Source organism: Microplitis demolitor, chromosome 3 (assembly GCF_026212275.2).
Source record: "Microplitis demolitor isolate Queensland-Clemson2020A chromosome 3, iyMicDemo2.1a, whole genome shotgun sequence".
In the NCBI taxonomy this organism is placed as follows: Eukaryota; Metazoa; Arthropoda; class Insecta; order Hymenoptera; family Braconidae; genus Microplitis; species Microplitis demolitor.
Genome location: NC_068547.1, coordinates 18,676,191 through 18,693,069, shown reverse-complemented (window position 1 = coordinate 18,693,069; position 16,879 = coordinate 18,676,191). Strand labels below are relative to the sequence as shown.

At 27.1% G+C, this 16,879-nt stretch overlaps 3 protein-coding genes across 8 annotated transcripts in view; 1 reads left to right on the top strand and 2 right to left on the bottom strand.

Moving 5' to 3' along the window:
- The window catches only part of LOC103571530 (E3 ubiquitin-protein ligase TRIM9), a 98,037-nt gene extending 81,729 nt beyond the window's left edge, over positions 1-16,308 (bottom strand). The window contains exons 1-3 of one of the 2 annotated variants that reach the window (XM_008549719.2): positions 15,974-16,308; positions 3,722-4,704; positions 722-1,012 (exon numbers count right to left, since the gene is read on the bottom strand). In XM_008549719.2, the coding sequence (XP_008547941.1) occupies positions 722-1,012; positions 3,722-4,213 (783 nt within the window). In that variant the 5' untranslated portion in view covers positions 4,214-4,704; positions 15,974-16,308. Of the gene's footprint in view, positions 1-721; positions 1,013-3,721; positions 4,845-15,973 lie in introns of those variants that run through there. The other variant, XM_008549720.2, reaches the window with a different exon arrangement.
- On the top strand, positions 8,062-13,278 carry LOC103571533 (L-2-hydroxyglutarate dehydrogenase, mitochondrial). Of its 4 annotated transcripts, none has more exons than XM_008549723.2 (8): positions 8,062-8,165; positions 9,956-10,038; positions 10,142-10,343; positions 10,818-11,030; positions 11,111-11,302; positions 11,378-11,649; positions 11,764-11,943; positions 13,038-13,278. In XM_008549723.2, exons 2-8 carry the CDS (start codon positions 9,962-9,964, stop codon positions 13,231-13,233), a joined length of 1,332 nt encoding a protein of 443 aa, XP_008547945.1. In that variant the 5' UTR covers positions 8,062-8,165; positions 9,956-9,961; the 3' UTR covers positions 13,234-13,278. The 4 variants fall into 4 exon arrangements, with proteins under 4 accessions (XP_008547945.1, XP_014298228.1, XP_014298229.1 ...); XM_014442742.2 differs by lacking the exon at positions 8,062-8,165 and adding an exon at positions 8,966-9,070; XM_014442743.1 differs by lacking the exon at positions 8,062-8,165 and having other exon boundaries at positions 9,954-10,038; positions 10,180-10,343.
- LOC103571532 (post-GPI attachment to proteins factor 2) lies at positions 10,354-15,519 on the bottom strand. 2 transcript variants are annotated; one of them, XM_008549722.3, is made up of 5 exons: positions 14,783-15,519; positions 14,432-14,678; positions 13,843-14,058; positions 13,599-13,766; positions 10,354-10,636 (listed from the first exon to the last, which is right to left on the bottom strand). In XM_008549722.3, exons 1-4 carry the CDS (start codon positions 14,978-14,980, stop codon positions 13,639-13,641), a joined length of 789 nt encoding a protein of 262 aa, XP_008547944.1. In that variant the 5' UTR covers positions 14,981-15,519; the 3' UTR covers positions 10,354-10,636; positions 13,599-13,638. The 2 variants fall into 2 exon arrangements, with proteins under 2 accessions (XP_008547944.1, XP_008547943.1); XM_008549721.2 differs by lacking the exon at positions 10,354-10,636 and having other exon boundaries at positions 13,379-13,766.
- Positions 16,309-16,879: the final 571 nt, after the last annotated feature.

Below are 16,879 nucleotides of genomic sequence, written 5' to 3'. Positions count from 1 at the left end.
GGGTAATTTTTACTCTAAAATTATTTGCGTATAGAAAATAAAGAAAAAAAAACTGGGAATCGTTCATAGCGCGACTAACGATGGATCAATAATAGACGATGTGGGAATGTTTAACATCCGAATGTTAATGTTTATTGGACTCTCAGTTCGTGTTGGATTTTCTAAGTCGGATAAAATCCAGAAACAAAAAAAATAAAATTTTATCTAAAAATTAAACTAGTATTTTATCAACATCTGTTCTTTTTCTCTAAACTATTATCATTTAAAAAGTTATCTCACAATCGTTGTATGGAAAAAAAATTAAAACAATATTTTAAATAGGTCATGCATTCAAATGTAAATATTATGGATAAAAATCATGATTAAGATAAAAAAAAACGGTTTTTTTTTTTCTATTGAGCTTGATCTAATTCGCCGAACTTTTTTAAAGAGAGTTACACAAACAATTTGAATTTAAAATTTTGTTCAATACGAAATATGAAATAGATTTTTTTTTGTTTCCAATATATTTGGTTTTGTTGGGCTTCGCAGGTATTGAAATATTAGCCAGTTTATCTGACCCACTTGGTATAAAAAAGACGAATAAAAAACAACCATAAGATAAAAAAAATGTTGGACAAAAGAAATAAGGCAATTTTATGTCAGTGGTAGTTTTGAGGAGAGATTTATATTCAAGAGTGGAGCGAAGAAGAAGTATAAAGAGAAAATATGTGTGACTCACCTTTTGAGCTTTACATGCTGCGGCGAGTGGTAGTACATCATGAGGATGAGCTGTATGACGATCTCGTAGGCATAGAGAACAAGCTGCAATCTTACATAGAGCACAATAGAGGCTGACATTTTCCCCATTGTGATCGGCGCAAATTGGTGCCCCATCAGAACCCAGAGCGCGTGTCCCACCTTTATTACCAATACTAGACTGCCAGCTGGCACGTGGTGGGCCTAAATTGTGGGCTGCTAGTGGTCCCCTTTTTGGGTGACATGATTCCCTACATCCATCACAATAAAGTACCTAAAAACATTACAAATAAAATTTTGTTTAATATGATGATGAATATATATATTTTTTTCTGTATTAAATTACAGTTACTTGATAAATTACTTTTAGTAAAAATATATTTTCACGAAGTCTCTTATGGAGCACGTGTAATGAAAATTGTTTTATTTGAGATGACTCAGAACTTGAGGTTGAATTTTTTTGAACAAGTATTCAAAAAGTTTATTCAAATAGTAAAAATTCGAAAGCATTTTTGAACGTTTTTTAAAATAGTCTTGAGTTTTTTATGAGCTTATTCTTCAAAAATTTATTTTGAGAATTTTCGCGTTTTATTTTATTCTGAATTTTTCATAATAAGTGAAAAGTTTTGAAGGAAAACTTTTGAAAATACGTTTGAAAAAAATTAAAAACCATTTATAAAAATTACTAGACTGATTAGTGTCTTAACTCGTTACAAAAAAGTTTAACTCGAAGTTACGAATTGTCTCAAATTTGAAATTTTTTCATAAGGAATATTTTTTTTTTATCCAAGAGCAATTATTCATCTCTGATTTTCAATAAAAGTAAAATATTTTTTGAAATATATATAACCGATTAAAAACTTTGGCGCAAACAGAATATAAATTATTTCAACCCTGAGGGAAATAAGAATTCTGACAACAATTTTTTTATAATTTATATTGGGATTTACTTCACATACGGAAAAAAAAATGTTTTTTTTTTATTAAAATTCATGTCGGATATTGAATTAAAGCTTATGGTCGACTAACTCAATAAATAAAAGTAATGTAAATATAAACGTTATTAAAAATTCTAAGTAATAAAATTTACGTAAATTTATGCATTCTTTATAAATACATCACGTTATTTTTAAAAAAAATTTCAAAGCTACACAGAAAAAAATTATTTTTTGGCGCTAAAAATATTTGTACTGAAGTTAGCCAACGTCTAATAATTTTTTAATTTTTTTAAAAACGCTAAATTTGAAAAAAAAAAAAATATTTCAGAAAATTACACCGATAGCTTTTTTAATTTTTTACATGTGCATATTTTTAGTTTCTTTTTTTTTCAAATTCAATTCTTGAAAAAAACTCCGAAAATTGTTAATTGTCTGCTAACTTCAGGATTGCAAATATTTTGCGTTATGAGTTGGAAACAAAAATTTTTGCCCCAAAAAAAATTTTTCTTTTCTATTCAAAACAAAAAATTTTCTTGAAACGAGTAAAAATTTTGTGCACCAAGAAATCTTTTTTTTCTGTGGAGTTTTAATCATAGAAATTTCCATATTTATTTAAAGTGACAAAAAGTTTTATTTAAATTCAAATAAAACAGTTAATTAATAATTTTTCACGTACACTCATTATACTAAATGCCTACATAAAAATGAACACGTAAAATTCACGGTAATATTTGTACAGAAACAAAGTTTTTGAGATAAAAACAAACTGAAACGTTAATGAGTTTGTAAAATTAAAAACAAAAGGTAAATATTTATCAAAACGTAAACATTGAATTGACCCATAACTATTGTCGTTTTCCATCGGTTTAAAAGTTTCTCTCAACAGAAGGATCAAAGATCAGAGCCCTTGACTATCCAGCCAACTAGTTAGCTAACCAGTCAGCCAATGCTTCAACGTTAAGGCAATTAAATAGAAAGCTAATTAAATTAAACCTCGTACATCAGAGATACGAGAGAAAGAGAGAGAGAGACGTGAGTATGCCAAAAGGTCTTGGTTTTGTTCACTACTCCAACTACCCAACTAATTGAATAAGATGATTAGGCAAATGCGCAAATCATCGTAGAATTTAACGATGACCTGTGCAACGTTGACGTTAATTTTCAGAATTATTTTATATCCCAGATTCTTTGTAAAAAAATTTATAAAAATAATCTCCCGAAAGAGTGTCCTCATCATTATTCTAAACACGTCAGTGACTTGCACATATATATCTATATAAATGTGTCCATATATATATATATTTAGATCGATAGGTAAATAGAGATAAAGGTATATAAAATATAATGATCCTGAAGTTCGTAGACAACTAGAAATTTTCGTTTTTTTTTAGCACAAATCAATCAAAAAAAAAATGTGAAAATATGCACACGAAAACAATTTAAAAAACTATAGGTGCAATATTTTTAAATAGATTTTTTTTTATAATTTAGAGTTTTGAGAATAATCCAAAAATGGTTACACGTCGGCTAATCAGTAATAATTAAAAATGTAGCGGGCATCAAACAATTTTAAAATTATAAATAAATAAAATTAATAATTAAATAAACCAAATGTATGAAAAATCCAATTATTAATGTTGAAATTTTGTAAATGTGCATTTTTTTTTTAATTTAATTTTATTAATTATTTGCTCTAATTATTAATAATTTTAAATTTGTCTGATGCCTGCTACATTCTTACTCATTACCGAAGTTAGCCGAGGTCTAATAATTTTAAGATTTTTTTTTTTTAAGCAATAAATTATAAAAAAAAAATATTTCAAAAAATTGCACCTATACTTTTTTTAATTTTCTACATATGCATATTTTTAGTTTTTGATTTTTTGTAATTTATTTGTTTAAAAAAAAATCCTAAAACTACTAATTGTCTGCTAACTTCAGGATCATCTGCATTCACTTTAAGTTTCAGTACCACAAAAAAAAAAAAAAAAAAAAAAAAAAAAAAAAAAAAAAAAATTAAATAAAAAATTAAGAATTTATCGAACCTCGCACTGTTCGCAAGCAACTGTAGCTTCTTTGGGTTCGCCCTCGCACATCTGACACAGCAGCCTGACATTTCTTGCTTCCTGATACTTTTCAACAATTTTTTGCATTGAACGATATTTCGGTAAATTATGGGCGCCGCCCTCATCAAAAAATACACTTTTGTGACACACCGGGCAAGACAGACACAATGTGCCACCAGAAGGCGGAAAACAGCCTCCATTTCCTGGTGTACCGACGTAACTTCCCGGTCTTGATGAGGTTGATGTACTGCTGCACACCACTCCTGAGTCTGTTTCTGAGAGTATCGACAATTTATCAGCCTCTTGGTCGGAGCCTGGCGCATTTGAACAGTCGGTCGTTGATTCTGGAGGTGAATCTGGCGGTGCTTGAAGATTTACAGCGCAGGATAAACACAGTGCGTGCCAACAAGGTAAAAGAACGGGATCACTAAATAGTTCTTTGCAGGTAGGACATCGTAATTCCTCTTCCATCGTGATATCACTATATACTGCCCGAAGACCTTACCAATCTCGCTCTATTAAATCACGAGCTTTATTTTTTAGTTATAATGTAATAGTACTTGGAGTTGTTTATTATTTTTATCTTATTTAAGATTTATCGTGGGAAGACTGATGTTTTACTATTACGTTTTACGTTTGTATTACAACTAAGGCCTGGTTATGCTTCGTATTATGGCCTTCGGTCAGACCGGTTCGATCCTGGTTGGTCAGAACGTGAAAGGTATTCAGTACACGACCGGTAAGCATCGAGTAAAAAATACTCCGATTTTTTTTTTACTCAAAACTTTTTTAGTTATCAATACAAAGTACACGTTCACTCTTATGTCAAACTTCGTAAGCACAAAATTCACTTATTGTCAAACTAATTATATATGAGCTCATGTAAATTTGAATTTGAATTTATGATTTACATTTTCGGTTGATTTTTAAAATTTATTTTAGAGTAAAATTTTTTTCACTTACTACAAAAACACTTCACTTTAAAAAAAAAAAAAAACTAAAAACAACACAAGTTACACTATCGGTTAGACGCACGATTTAAAATTATAACATCTGGTGCATGCGACCGTCGAGATCGGCGTTCCGCAGCGATACTAGTGCCGAGGCCGTCACTGAGTTTACTGACTCCCAGTGCAGAGTCAAAGAACTGCCGCGCAACGCCACCACGCAACACATCTTGCTCAGGGATGCTCCAAGTTTGTACTAATACAGTATCAGTGGGAGAAAAAAATACGGGGCATGCGTAAAAAATTTTTTTTTAAATTCCTATGATTTTTTTAAAAATAAATTACGATTGGAAATAATTTATTCGTTAATTGGAACCTGTTTCATCGAATAAATTGAATTTGAATGTAAATTTAAATGACACTGAAGTTAGCCGACGTCTAATAATTTTTTGATTTTTTTTTTTTTTAAATAAATTATAAAAAAAAAATATTTGAAAAAATTGAGCGTGTAGTTTTTTAAATTTTCTATATGCGCATATTTTTAGTTTTTGTTTTTTTGTAATTGATTTGGTAAAAAAAAATCCGAAAATTACTAATGACTTGGTAACTTCAAGATCATGGAGTTAGCCGAGTTCTCTTAATTTTTAGATTTTTTTTTAAACAATAAATTATAAAAAAAAAAAATATTTTCAAAAATTGGGCGTGTAGCTTTTAATTTTCTACAAGTGCATATTTTTAGTATTTGTTTTTTTTTTGTAATTGTTTTGGTAAAAAAAAAATCCAAAAATTACTAATTGCCTGCAAACTTTAGATTTAAAGATTAGAGCGAATAAATTTTTCGGAGGTAATTTATAAATTGAAGAAATAGAATTTTTAATTTATTAATTTATTAATAATAATAATAATAATAATAATGGTAATTACTATTGTTAATTATTATAAATTAAAAATCCAAGGTACAGTTTTTATTCGCAACGTTCCTGAAGTCCATTTACTATCTCTGTTGTTGAGGTGACGTCTGAGAGGGAAAGATGATGAGGAAAAAGAAACAAAAGGAATGATGAAGAGATATATATATATATGTATATATATATTTATATGTATATGTATATGTATATGGGTTTATAAGAGATACGGGAAATAAAATGAGAAGTATATAAAGTATAAAATTTATAAAGAAAAAGAAAGAGAAGAGAGAATATGAAATAGAAAAGAAATAGAGAAAAAAAGGGAGTTGATGAAGAAAGGAGCGATTGTGATGGATGAAGAGTTGCACAGGGTCAGGAAATATGGTGTAAAAATGGGGAGAGAAGTAAAAGCTATTGGTATATATATAATATGAATGTTTTTGCACTATATGTTATACAAATCCAGGTGCATTGGGTGATTGTGTGTTGTAATACACGCATCAGTTCCGACGATCCTTATTCAAAAAATAAAAACATATATAATACCCACGACTGTTCACGTTCAATTAAATTGTCGGGTTCGAAGATCTAGAATTTAAAGCCAGCTGATATATATCGCGTGTTATTGATCCTGTGAAATTATTCGTGGCACGTTTTTTCGTTACTTTTTCATTTTTTTTAAAAATTGTTTTATTGAAATATTTTATTTTTAATTTTTTGACGAAATAATAATAATAAGAGTATTTATTATTCTTAATGGAAAAATTATTATGCAAGTACTTGGAGGATAATTTTTTCTACAGAAAAAAAATAAACTTTAAAAATTAATGTTTGAAATTATAACTCAGAGCCCGGGTGCCAATACACTAAAAAATTGAGAGTGATTTCGGAGTGATGTGGATTTTATTCAAATTCTCATTTACTCTGATTCAAAATTTAAATATAAAAATAAACTCCCTTTTCGAGTGGATTTTACTCCGAGAGGATTAAATAAATAAACAGTTATCCGCTCCAAATTTAATCCGGGTTCACTCCGTTATTTTTTTACGATGTATAGGAAATTTTAAAATTCGAAACAATAAACTTTATAGTACGTTCAATAAGTTTTTTGTTACGATTTTTAAAGTTAAAACTTTAATTTTTCTAGCATAGACAATAAATTTTAATATTTATCCGATAATTATTCAATGATACTAAAGTTAGCAGACAATAAACAATTTTTGAATTTTTTTTTCAACGAATCAATTACGAAAAATAAAAATCTAAAAATATGCACATATAGAAAATTAAAAAAGCTATACGTGCAATTTTTTTAATTTAATTTTTTTTTTTAATTTATAATTTAAAAAAAAAAATTAAAAAATTATTGGACGTCAGCTAACTCTAGTATCACACTATTTACGTTTTAATTATAAATTATAAGTGATTTTTATTTATAATGATAGTATATTTACTAATCAGTTTATCATTATGTTACTTGTCTCTTCTCAATTTATAGTTCCTATTTTTCCATACATGGAAAAATATTTGAATAAAAAATAAAATGCAAAAAATATTGATTTATATTATCAAAATATATTTAATAAAAAACTTAACAAGATTGCGTTTGATGTGTAACATATGTATAATTTATTAACATCACTTGTCAGAGTCACAATAGTCGGTAACAAAATGTTACAATCAATAAAAGCCTTTGGGTAAATATCCTATTTTAATTCTCATTTCTCATTTATGTCAATGTCGATATTTTAATAAATGTTCCGCGTCTAAAGTTTTAAATTAAAAATACATAATATAAAAATGAATTGCGAAGATGTATAGAAAAAAAGTTTAAGTATGATTAAAAAATTAAAATCGTTTGTATTTAATATTCCGTTAAGGTTACAAAATTCGTGAGCAAATTGTTAAAATAATATTCAATTGAATATACATATTTTCTGGGCTAGTATATACAGAGCGAGGATTTTTAGGAGTTAAATTTGCATGTATAATGAGAGAATGGTAAAGCCACAATTCCCCGATTATCCGAGACCCCCAAAGGGTTGCGATTCTCTTCGCATACCGGACATTGATGTCTATGTAATGTTTAACTTTAGAATCAACCGCAAGATTATTAATTAATATGCTCATAAATTCATTGAATTATTTTATCTACAGATTTATTATTTATAAAAACAAATATATATGTGTATATGATGTAGTCTTAAATCTGAATATGAAGGCAGCTCATTATTAAAACAATATGAGTTGAAAAACAAGTTTTGAATGAATTATTGTTCAAGTCTAGCTTCGTATGGTTTAATTAGACGTTTAGATTACTTATTTATCATATCATTAAAAAAACATCACTATTACCAGTAGTAAAATAGAGAATAGTATAAGTACTAAGTTCATATGAAAATTTAGCGGCGCCACCTCCTGGTGATGGACCCACGCATCTTTATCTACGTGGCAAGAATTTTGTCACATTGATACTTGGAAATGAAAAATTTCCACATCAATAATTTTGTACTAAGAATTTATTGTATATACTAATTACGGAGCAATATCTATAATAACCTTACACATGTGAGTAATTATTTAATTATTTAAAAAACTCATTAATGAAAAATTTTTTTTTTCTACTTTATTATTGTTGCCACATCAAAATAAAAAGATTAAATGTCAAATTAATATATCGGGTGTAAAAAAATTTCTGTGTTATCATATGATTGTAATCATTAAAAAAAAACAATGAGAGTAGTGAAATAAAATACACGTGATTAAATGTTTTGTGCAAAATATTTGAAAAGGATGTAGACAAATTGTTTTAAAAAAAGGCCAATTAGTTTTTTTTTTTGATTAAATAATAACTGTAAAAAAAAATTATTTGAAAAATTTAGCCGCGTGTTTAATAAAAAAAATAGGAATTTTTGAAAATATTTTTTAATGAAGAAAAAATAATTAATATGAAAATTTAATAATTTAATTTTTGTTTAGTAAAATAAATAAATTTTCTATAAACATTATATCACATAGAAAGTAATCAGTTAACTTTAAAATAACTTAAATAATAAAAAATTTTAGTAAATAATAAATATAGTAAAGTTTTGCGATTAAATCGCATCGTTAATATTACATAAAAGGCTGATTAATCTTTAGAAGCATAATAATAAGCATATTGAAATAGAGTATAATAAAAAATTTAGTAGTCGGTATTATTATAGTTAGCGAAAAAAAAAAAAAAAAAAAAAATTATAATGAAAATAAAAATAAAAGAGAACGCACTCGCATATGGTCATTAGGTAGAGAGTTATATTAATTCACCTGGTTCTTACGCTTTAATCTCAATAATCTCTGACTCTTTGACGTATAAACGTACGTATACATGCAGAACGTGATATAATATCAGATATTATATCACGAGAAACAAATAATAATGAGCTTTGCATTAATTTACCAGTGATATTTATCATAAAGTCATAATTTTCAAGGTACTACTACACCATTATTATAAATTATTTAATATAATAATAATAATAATAATAATAATAATAATTATTATTATTATTATTATTATTATTATTATTTATTATTAATATTGGTTTATTTTTTATTATTATTCATTTATTATTTTTTTTTTTTTGCGAAACAAAATCCGTAGATACGTTGCAATATAATACAACATTAAATAAGCTGCTTAACTTTTTGTACTATGACATATAATATGAAAAACTATAACTCATTCTGCTATTTTCCTCTCTTTATATATATATATATATATATATATATATATATATATATATATATATATACCCGAATTTAATTTATTATTATCACGGACACGTGTATTTTGATTTCAATATGATTAAAACTACGGAAATAAAATAAAACTTCATTTCAATCTATAGGGTAGAGGTACCGTTTTTAGCCACTGCAGGGCTAGTTTTGGACACTTGAAAAATTTTAATAAAATAATTTGTAAAAGATATAATGACATAATTAATTTTAAAAAAATGTAATAAGATACTTTTAACACACTATTAAATAAAACTTTTAATTTATACTTTTTTATTAATTATAATGGAGTATCAAATGTCCAAAAATAGAGCAGTAGCCAAAAATATTATTTTTGCCGTAAATACGTTTAAATTCTGGAAACTAAATAGAAATTTTGGTCAAATGAAACAAAAGTATTTGATTAATAATTTATATAAAAAAATAATTGTTTCAATTACTTTTGAAGTTAGTAACTTATTTTTAGAAAAATGTCAACTATTTAGATGTCAAAACCAATAAAATAAACAAAAAGAAAATTTTATGTACAATGAAAATTAAAAAAAAAACTGTTAAGTAAAATTATTATTTTTTTCAAATAGATTAAAATGTCATCGAGAATAATGAAACTTAGTAAATCAATCCGTCATTTGGGAATAACTTATCGCTACTCATCAACAGCAAGGTTAATAATATATACATATATTACTTTATAAAATAATTATATTTATTATCTATTGATATAATAACATTTTTGAATTTATTTGATTACATTATTTTATATGTAGTGCAGATCATCACGATACGTACGATTTGGTTGTCGTAGGTGGTGGAATAGTTGGGTGTGCAACGGCACGTGAAATGCTTGAGAGACATCCTGATATGAAAATCGTTATCGTTGAAAAAGAAAGTAAACTTGCTATGCATCAAACTGGACACAATAGTGGAGTTATTCATGCTGGAATTTATTATACTCCTGGTACCATAAAGGTAGTAATTGATAATAAATAAATAAATTCTTCATTTGTAAATTTTAATTCAATTTCAATAACGGAAGTATGGATTTAAAAAATATGAACATTTTTACAAGTAAGGTAAGAGACCCAGTACTCGATCAGGAAACTAGTACCCGATTACTCATGTATTTGTATATTTATATTTATTAAACTTTACTATACATAGACATACAAATAGACGAAGTGATCGAGTACTAGTTCCCTAATCAGGTACTAGGTCTTTTACCTCAATGTATAATTTTTTAATTGATGTCCAAATGAATTTTTCTAAAGAATCAAAAAAATTTATTTAAATTAATAATAAGTAATTGCAGTAGGACCTCGCTATAAGACTATTTGCGGTCTTTTTTTTAAAAACCAAACATCGTGATAGTTTGAGAGAAACTAATAGTCTTATATCGAGATCTTACTGTATTGATAATTTATTGTATAAATAATTTTAATTTAGGCAAAATTATGTGTAGAAGGTTTAAGAATGTCATATAGTTATTTTGGTCGACATAATATACCTTATAAAAAAGTTGGAAAGCTTATTGTTGCTCAGGATCAAGCGCAAGCTAAGAGGATTGACGATTTATATGAAAGAGGTTTGAAAAATAACGTACCAGAGCTGAAATTAATTGAGAAAAATGATATATGTAAATTTGAACCCAAATGCAAGGTGAAATTTGACAGCAAAATAAAATTAATAATAAAAATAAAATGTTTGGAATTTAAAAAAAATATAAATTTTTTTTTAAGGGAGAAAAAGCTTTATGGTCACCGTGGACTGGAATAGTCGACTGGGGAGACGTGTGTCGTTATTTCGCTTCACAGTTCGAAAAGATGGGTGGTAAAGTTATTTTAAATTATGAAGTTAAGGGCTTTGCTGAAACAGCTGAGTCTAAGAAAGATGAAGAGTTGGTGCCTATTTCTGTGCTGTCAGAAAATAAAGTAAGTTTAATTTTTTTTTCTTTTTAAATTTTAATGTGATTGCTTTTTTTTTATCATGATAATAAAATTTGATAGACGATTAAAACAAAATATGTGCTGACATGCGCGGGCTTACACTCAGATCGTCTGGCAGTAATGACCGGTTGTGATTTAAGCCCAAGAATAATTCCATTTCGTGGTGAATATCTTTTATTAGATGAAAAGAAAAGGCACCTGTGTAGGACAAATATCTATCCAGTGCCAGATCCAAGGCTTCCGTTTCTCGGCGTTCATTTTACTCCAAGAATGAACGGTGACATTTGGCTTGGTCCCAATGCCGTATTGGCTCTCGCCAGAGAAGGATACAGGTTCATTATTATAATAACTAAATCAATACTTTTTGTATAAATATATTATTATAACTATCTGAACTAACATATATGATTATCATTATCGATACTATTTTTTTTATCATAATTTAGTTGGACTGATATAAATATAAAAGACTGTATCGAAATGGCGAAATTTCCAGGACTTTATAAATTATGTTTTCGATATATTATTCCTGGATGTAAGGAAATGATTAAATCACTTTTTTATCCATTGGCAGTGAGTGATTTGCAAAAATTTATTCCAGAACTTTCTCGAAAAGATATTAAAAGGTATGTCTATTAATAATAATATTTTTTTTTTTTGAAACCTGACATTCCAAAACATTTTAAGTTTAAAAAAAAAAATGTTACATTCGATTATTATTTTTTTCTAAGCCTACTATTGGCTCAAATAAAATTACTAGCCAATTGTGACATTTTTTACACTGTAAAAAATCGGGAGTGAATACAGATTTTATTTCAATCCAAATTCACTCTGTTGGAGTCCCGGAGTTTAAAAAAAAATCACTCCGCATACGGAGTATGTTTTTTCAGCGGGATGGTCTGGGTTTTATTTGAATCCGCATTTACTCCGATCCGAATAATGATGGAAAATGAAAAGTCTTTTTCTTTAACTTCATAAGCGTGAAAATTTTTGTATCAGCTGCTTATAATTTTTAAAAATCATCCCGCGTAAATATATGGACAGGGAGTTCATAATTATTTCCGTACTCAATATAAATGTCAAAATATATAAACGAATTAATCTCACTATGTATTAATAATTATTTTTATAATATATATTTTCCAAAACTCCCCTTCAAAGTGAAATTCACTCCAAGAGAATTAAATGAATAAAAATGACAGTAAAGTTGGCGAACATCTGACAATTTTTTAAACTTTACAATAATAAAATAAAATTTTTTCAGCAAAAAAATTAAAAAATGGGCTTTTAGAAAATTCTTAAATCAGTACATGTATTTTTTTTACTTTATCAATTTAATTGTATAATTTTTTTATATGTAATTCAAAAATTTTCTTACATCTGCTACATTTACAGTCATTAAATAAAAAGTCATCCACTGCGCGTTACCCCATAAATTTTTTACAGTGTAAGATTTCAAATATTATTATCAATAATAATCATTGTTTCATTTTAATGCTCACTTAAATTTACTGTCTTTAAAATTTTTTGGTTTTGCCACTTATAATCACTCTGACAAGTTTGATTTACAAAAATAATAGAAGTTAACGTCAATATAATCAATTACTGATCTATTGCACGACTCATGATGTGAAGCATCAGAATGTACTTTACGATCGAAAATTTTTTTACTATAATTAATTATTTTGTTGGTTTAATAATTAAAGAAATTTATTAACAGAGGACCAGCTGGTGTAAGAGCACAAGCAATGGATAATGATGGTAAATTAGTTGACGATTTTGTATTTGATAATGGAGTTGGAAGTATCGGTAGCCGAGTACTTCACTGTCGTAATGCGCCGTCACCAGCTGCTACAAGTAGTATGGCTATTGCTAAGCATATATGCAATAAACTTGAAACAGATTTCAAATTTTAGCGCCGATAATAATTAATAAAATACACCTAAGAGCTGTCAAAAAAAAAGACATTTGATCTTTTAAAAATCAATCAAAAATTGTATTTTATATATTAAGCCTTTGATATTCATGACCTGATTTACTCTTAAGCATGTACTGACATGGTTATAAAATAATATATACATTTTATTTTACATATACACGAGTTTTTTTCAGTTAATTTCACAAATTACCACTTTTCCCAGTACTTGACCTTCAAATATATTAATTATTTTTCGTTGTATTGTTAAAAGTCATCAACTATAACTGATTAAGTGTAGAGCATTCCCAAAAATTAGTATTAAAAATATACTGTCACACAGTAATAATTAACAATTGTACTTACATATGTACAATATATTTATAAATAATATATATTTATTTATTTAAACGATTCTTAGACCTCGCGTTGATACTAAAAGTCTTCGTTCGGCAAAATCCCACGCTGCTGTTAAATGAAACATCATATTTGTCATAACGACCATGTATTCTGATAAAGCGAACATTGAGTAAACTAAAAAAAATATAAATATAATAAATTAATAATATATTAAAATGTTAAATATGAATTTTTCAAAAATTATAAATACCTAAAGGCTCGCAATATTGATTATGTCTCCAAAAGAAATAGCAAGCGCTTAAAATTGATATGACGTTCAATGTCAGAGCACGAACTTTTAAGACACATGATTTTGATTCTGATGGATCTCTAACAGAACTTCGACAATTTTTACATATATAAGTGGCTACTATCATATGTACAAAAGACATAAGTAAAAATGTGATAAAAGATAATTTATGAAAAGCTGAAAAATTAAAATTATTTGATTAATTTTTATAGAAACTCGACATTAGAAAAGAATACAAATTTCCTATAAGATTTAAGATCAACATCTGAATGTGATATTTCAAGAAAAAAAATTTTGCTTGAGGACAAAAAAAATATTTGTTTTGTCGTTTTAAAAGGCATCTTTATGACTTCTAAAAGTTGTCTCTGTGCTACTTGGGTTCTTTTTTTTTTAATTTTAATGTTTAAATCTTATTCTTTTCAATGATTCAAAAACTCTAAATATAATCAATCAATTAACTCAAGTTATTTCTTGTTATTGTCATAAAACATCTTAGTAAATTATATCAATCGACTGTTAAATAGAGTAAGTAATAATTTAAAAAATATACCATAGTTTTCATTGGAAGTCCAGAAACTTAACGTAACCAGCGAAATATTTTCCACGGCATAACTGAATAATGCGATATTTACAACACCTTGTGCCCATCTGTACACAGTTTGTTGATAATAATAATAATACATAACAAGTATTAGAGCTCTAATAACAACTTGAATAGCAATTGCGGTTTTCCAAACATCGCTTTGTGGTTTATAATGGCCAATAGCTGCCGATATCGATGGCAAAACATTGAATACCTATAAATTAAAGTAAACCATCATATGATACTAATTACTAAAAATAATTTATAGGAAATTTTTTATGCTTCTTAGTTACAATATTAATAAATTAATGAACTTACATTACAGTGAGTTGATGTTGCAGCTTCAAAGTTATAAATAATAGACCAAACAACACAGAAAATAAATCCAAAGAATGGTAACGCGACAGTAAACCATGCAAGTTTTTTAAATGGGATAATTATACGATAGCGCGGGGCATCTTCGTCAATTAATGGAATGTAATCCGAATTGAAACGAACTTTATACATTTTTTCCATTCAAATAATTATTATTTTTTATAAAAAACAACTTATTTTGTAAATGAATCTTTCTAACCTAATTTTGTAAGTGAACCGAAATGAACTTGGCGTTGTCATCACTTGTAAAAATTTTCTTATCAGTAATCTTTTAATGAATTTTCAAATTAAAATCCATTACGATTCTGATAACTTGATAGACGCATAGTTTAAGTAACGTAAACTTTAGTTACCTTGATTTTTAACTGTCATGGTATTGATATAAAAAAAAATTATCCACTGACATTTTTATTTAAATTTATTTATGTATTGTTTATATATTGATTTAATAAAATAATATGAATGATATATCTTATTGGAGAAGGTTTATTCGATAACCTCGAATAATATATAACTTTATCACATGGAACTAAAATAAATAATATGGAGTATAGGTAAACGTAATCACTGATGGAGAAGCAAATATTTTTAAATGGTTTGGAATTATCTAATGATTTATGTATGAAAAAGTGTTATATATTTATGTACTATAGTAGTTTGAAAGCAGTAGTATGTTGATATATAATAAATATACAATATACAATATATGTGTACTAATTTGATATAAAAATTTTTGAACAGGTCAATAAATTGAAAAAAGACAAGTGTCATATTTACATTAACGACAGATGGCAATTCAGAAGTTAGCAGACAACAATTTTCGGATTTTTTTCAACGAATCAATTACAAAAATAGAAAAAAACGAAAAATATGTGCATGTAGAAAACTAAAAAGGCTACAGGTTCAATTTTCTGAACACTTTTTTTTTGTAATTTATTGAGTGCACTCCAAAATGCGCTGCGAGCAGCTGTAGCGGAAAATGCTTCCTTATTAATTATTCTTATTACTTATGCGGTAAATTTAAATATTTGAAAAATAAGTTAATAGAAATTGGAGAAAACTAAAATGGCGGCAGAATATGGTAGAAAAATATTTAAAAAATTAAAAAAAAAACACTTGAGTGTTTGAACAAACCTTGGTGGGGAAATAATATGCAGAAGGGTGTCCTAATATACTTGGAGATTTAATTTAAATTGCTCCAAGTGTATTCCAGCTAGAAAACGTCACTTAACTGCTATTTCCCACCAGACGATGCCAGATGATTTTGCTCAGGAACTTGGGACTTATCAGCATCAGCAATCCACACACTCATCACTTGCACTGAACACTCACCACTTTACACTAGCACTGACCACTTAAGTATACCACAGATACTCTACATAATTAGAATTAATAAAAGATAAATTTTAAAATCACTACACAATTTTACACGACGCCACAATACTGTATTTCTATTTAAACGTAAGAAGGATCTGTACCACTACTGCCATCGTCGATGTACTGACTGTCGCTATTGGACCGCCAGTTGTTACAAAACAATCGATTTTGCGATTCATCGACCTTCCCCACTTTAGCAACCATTTGAACGTTGAATACAGTGGAGCGCAGTGGCGCCAACTTGGCGCGAAATTTCAAAATTGAAACTTGATAATTTTATTAAAATTTATTTGTGTCAATAATTATATTAATTAGACTAAAAAGTATGCTCGAAATTTATTATTTTCATCAATAATTTATTATGATACTGAATTTAGCAGACAATTTAAAATTTTTTGATTTTTTTTTTTTGTAATTAGAGACAAAAAAAAAACTAAAAAAAAAGCACATGTAGAAAATTAAAAATTTACAAGTGCAATTTTTTAAAATATTTTTTTTTTCATAATTTATCACTTTTTTTTAAATTCAAAAACTAATAGACGTCTGCTAAATTCAGTATCATAATTTATTTATGATTCTTATCACTTGCGCGGTAAATTTAGATATTCGAAAAATAACTATGAAGACTGGCCGATTGATGATTTTTTTTCTTTCGTGCTTCCA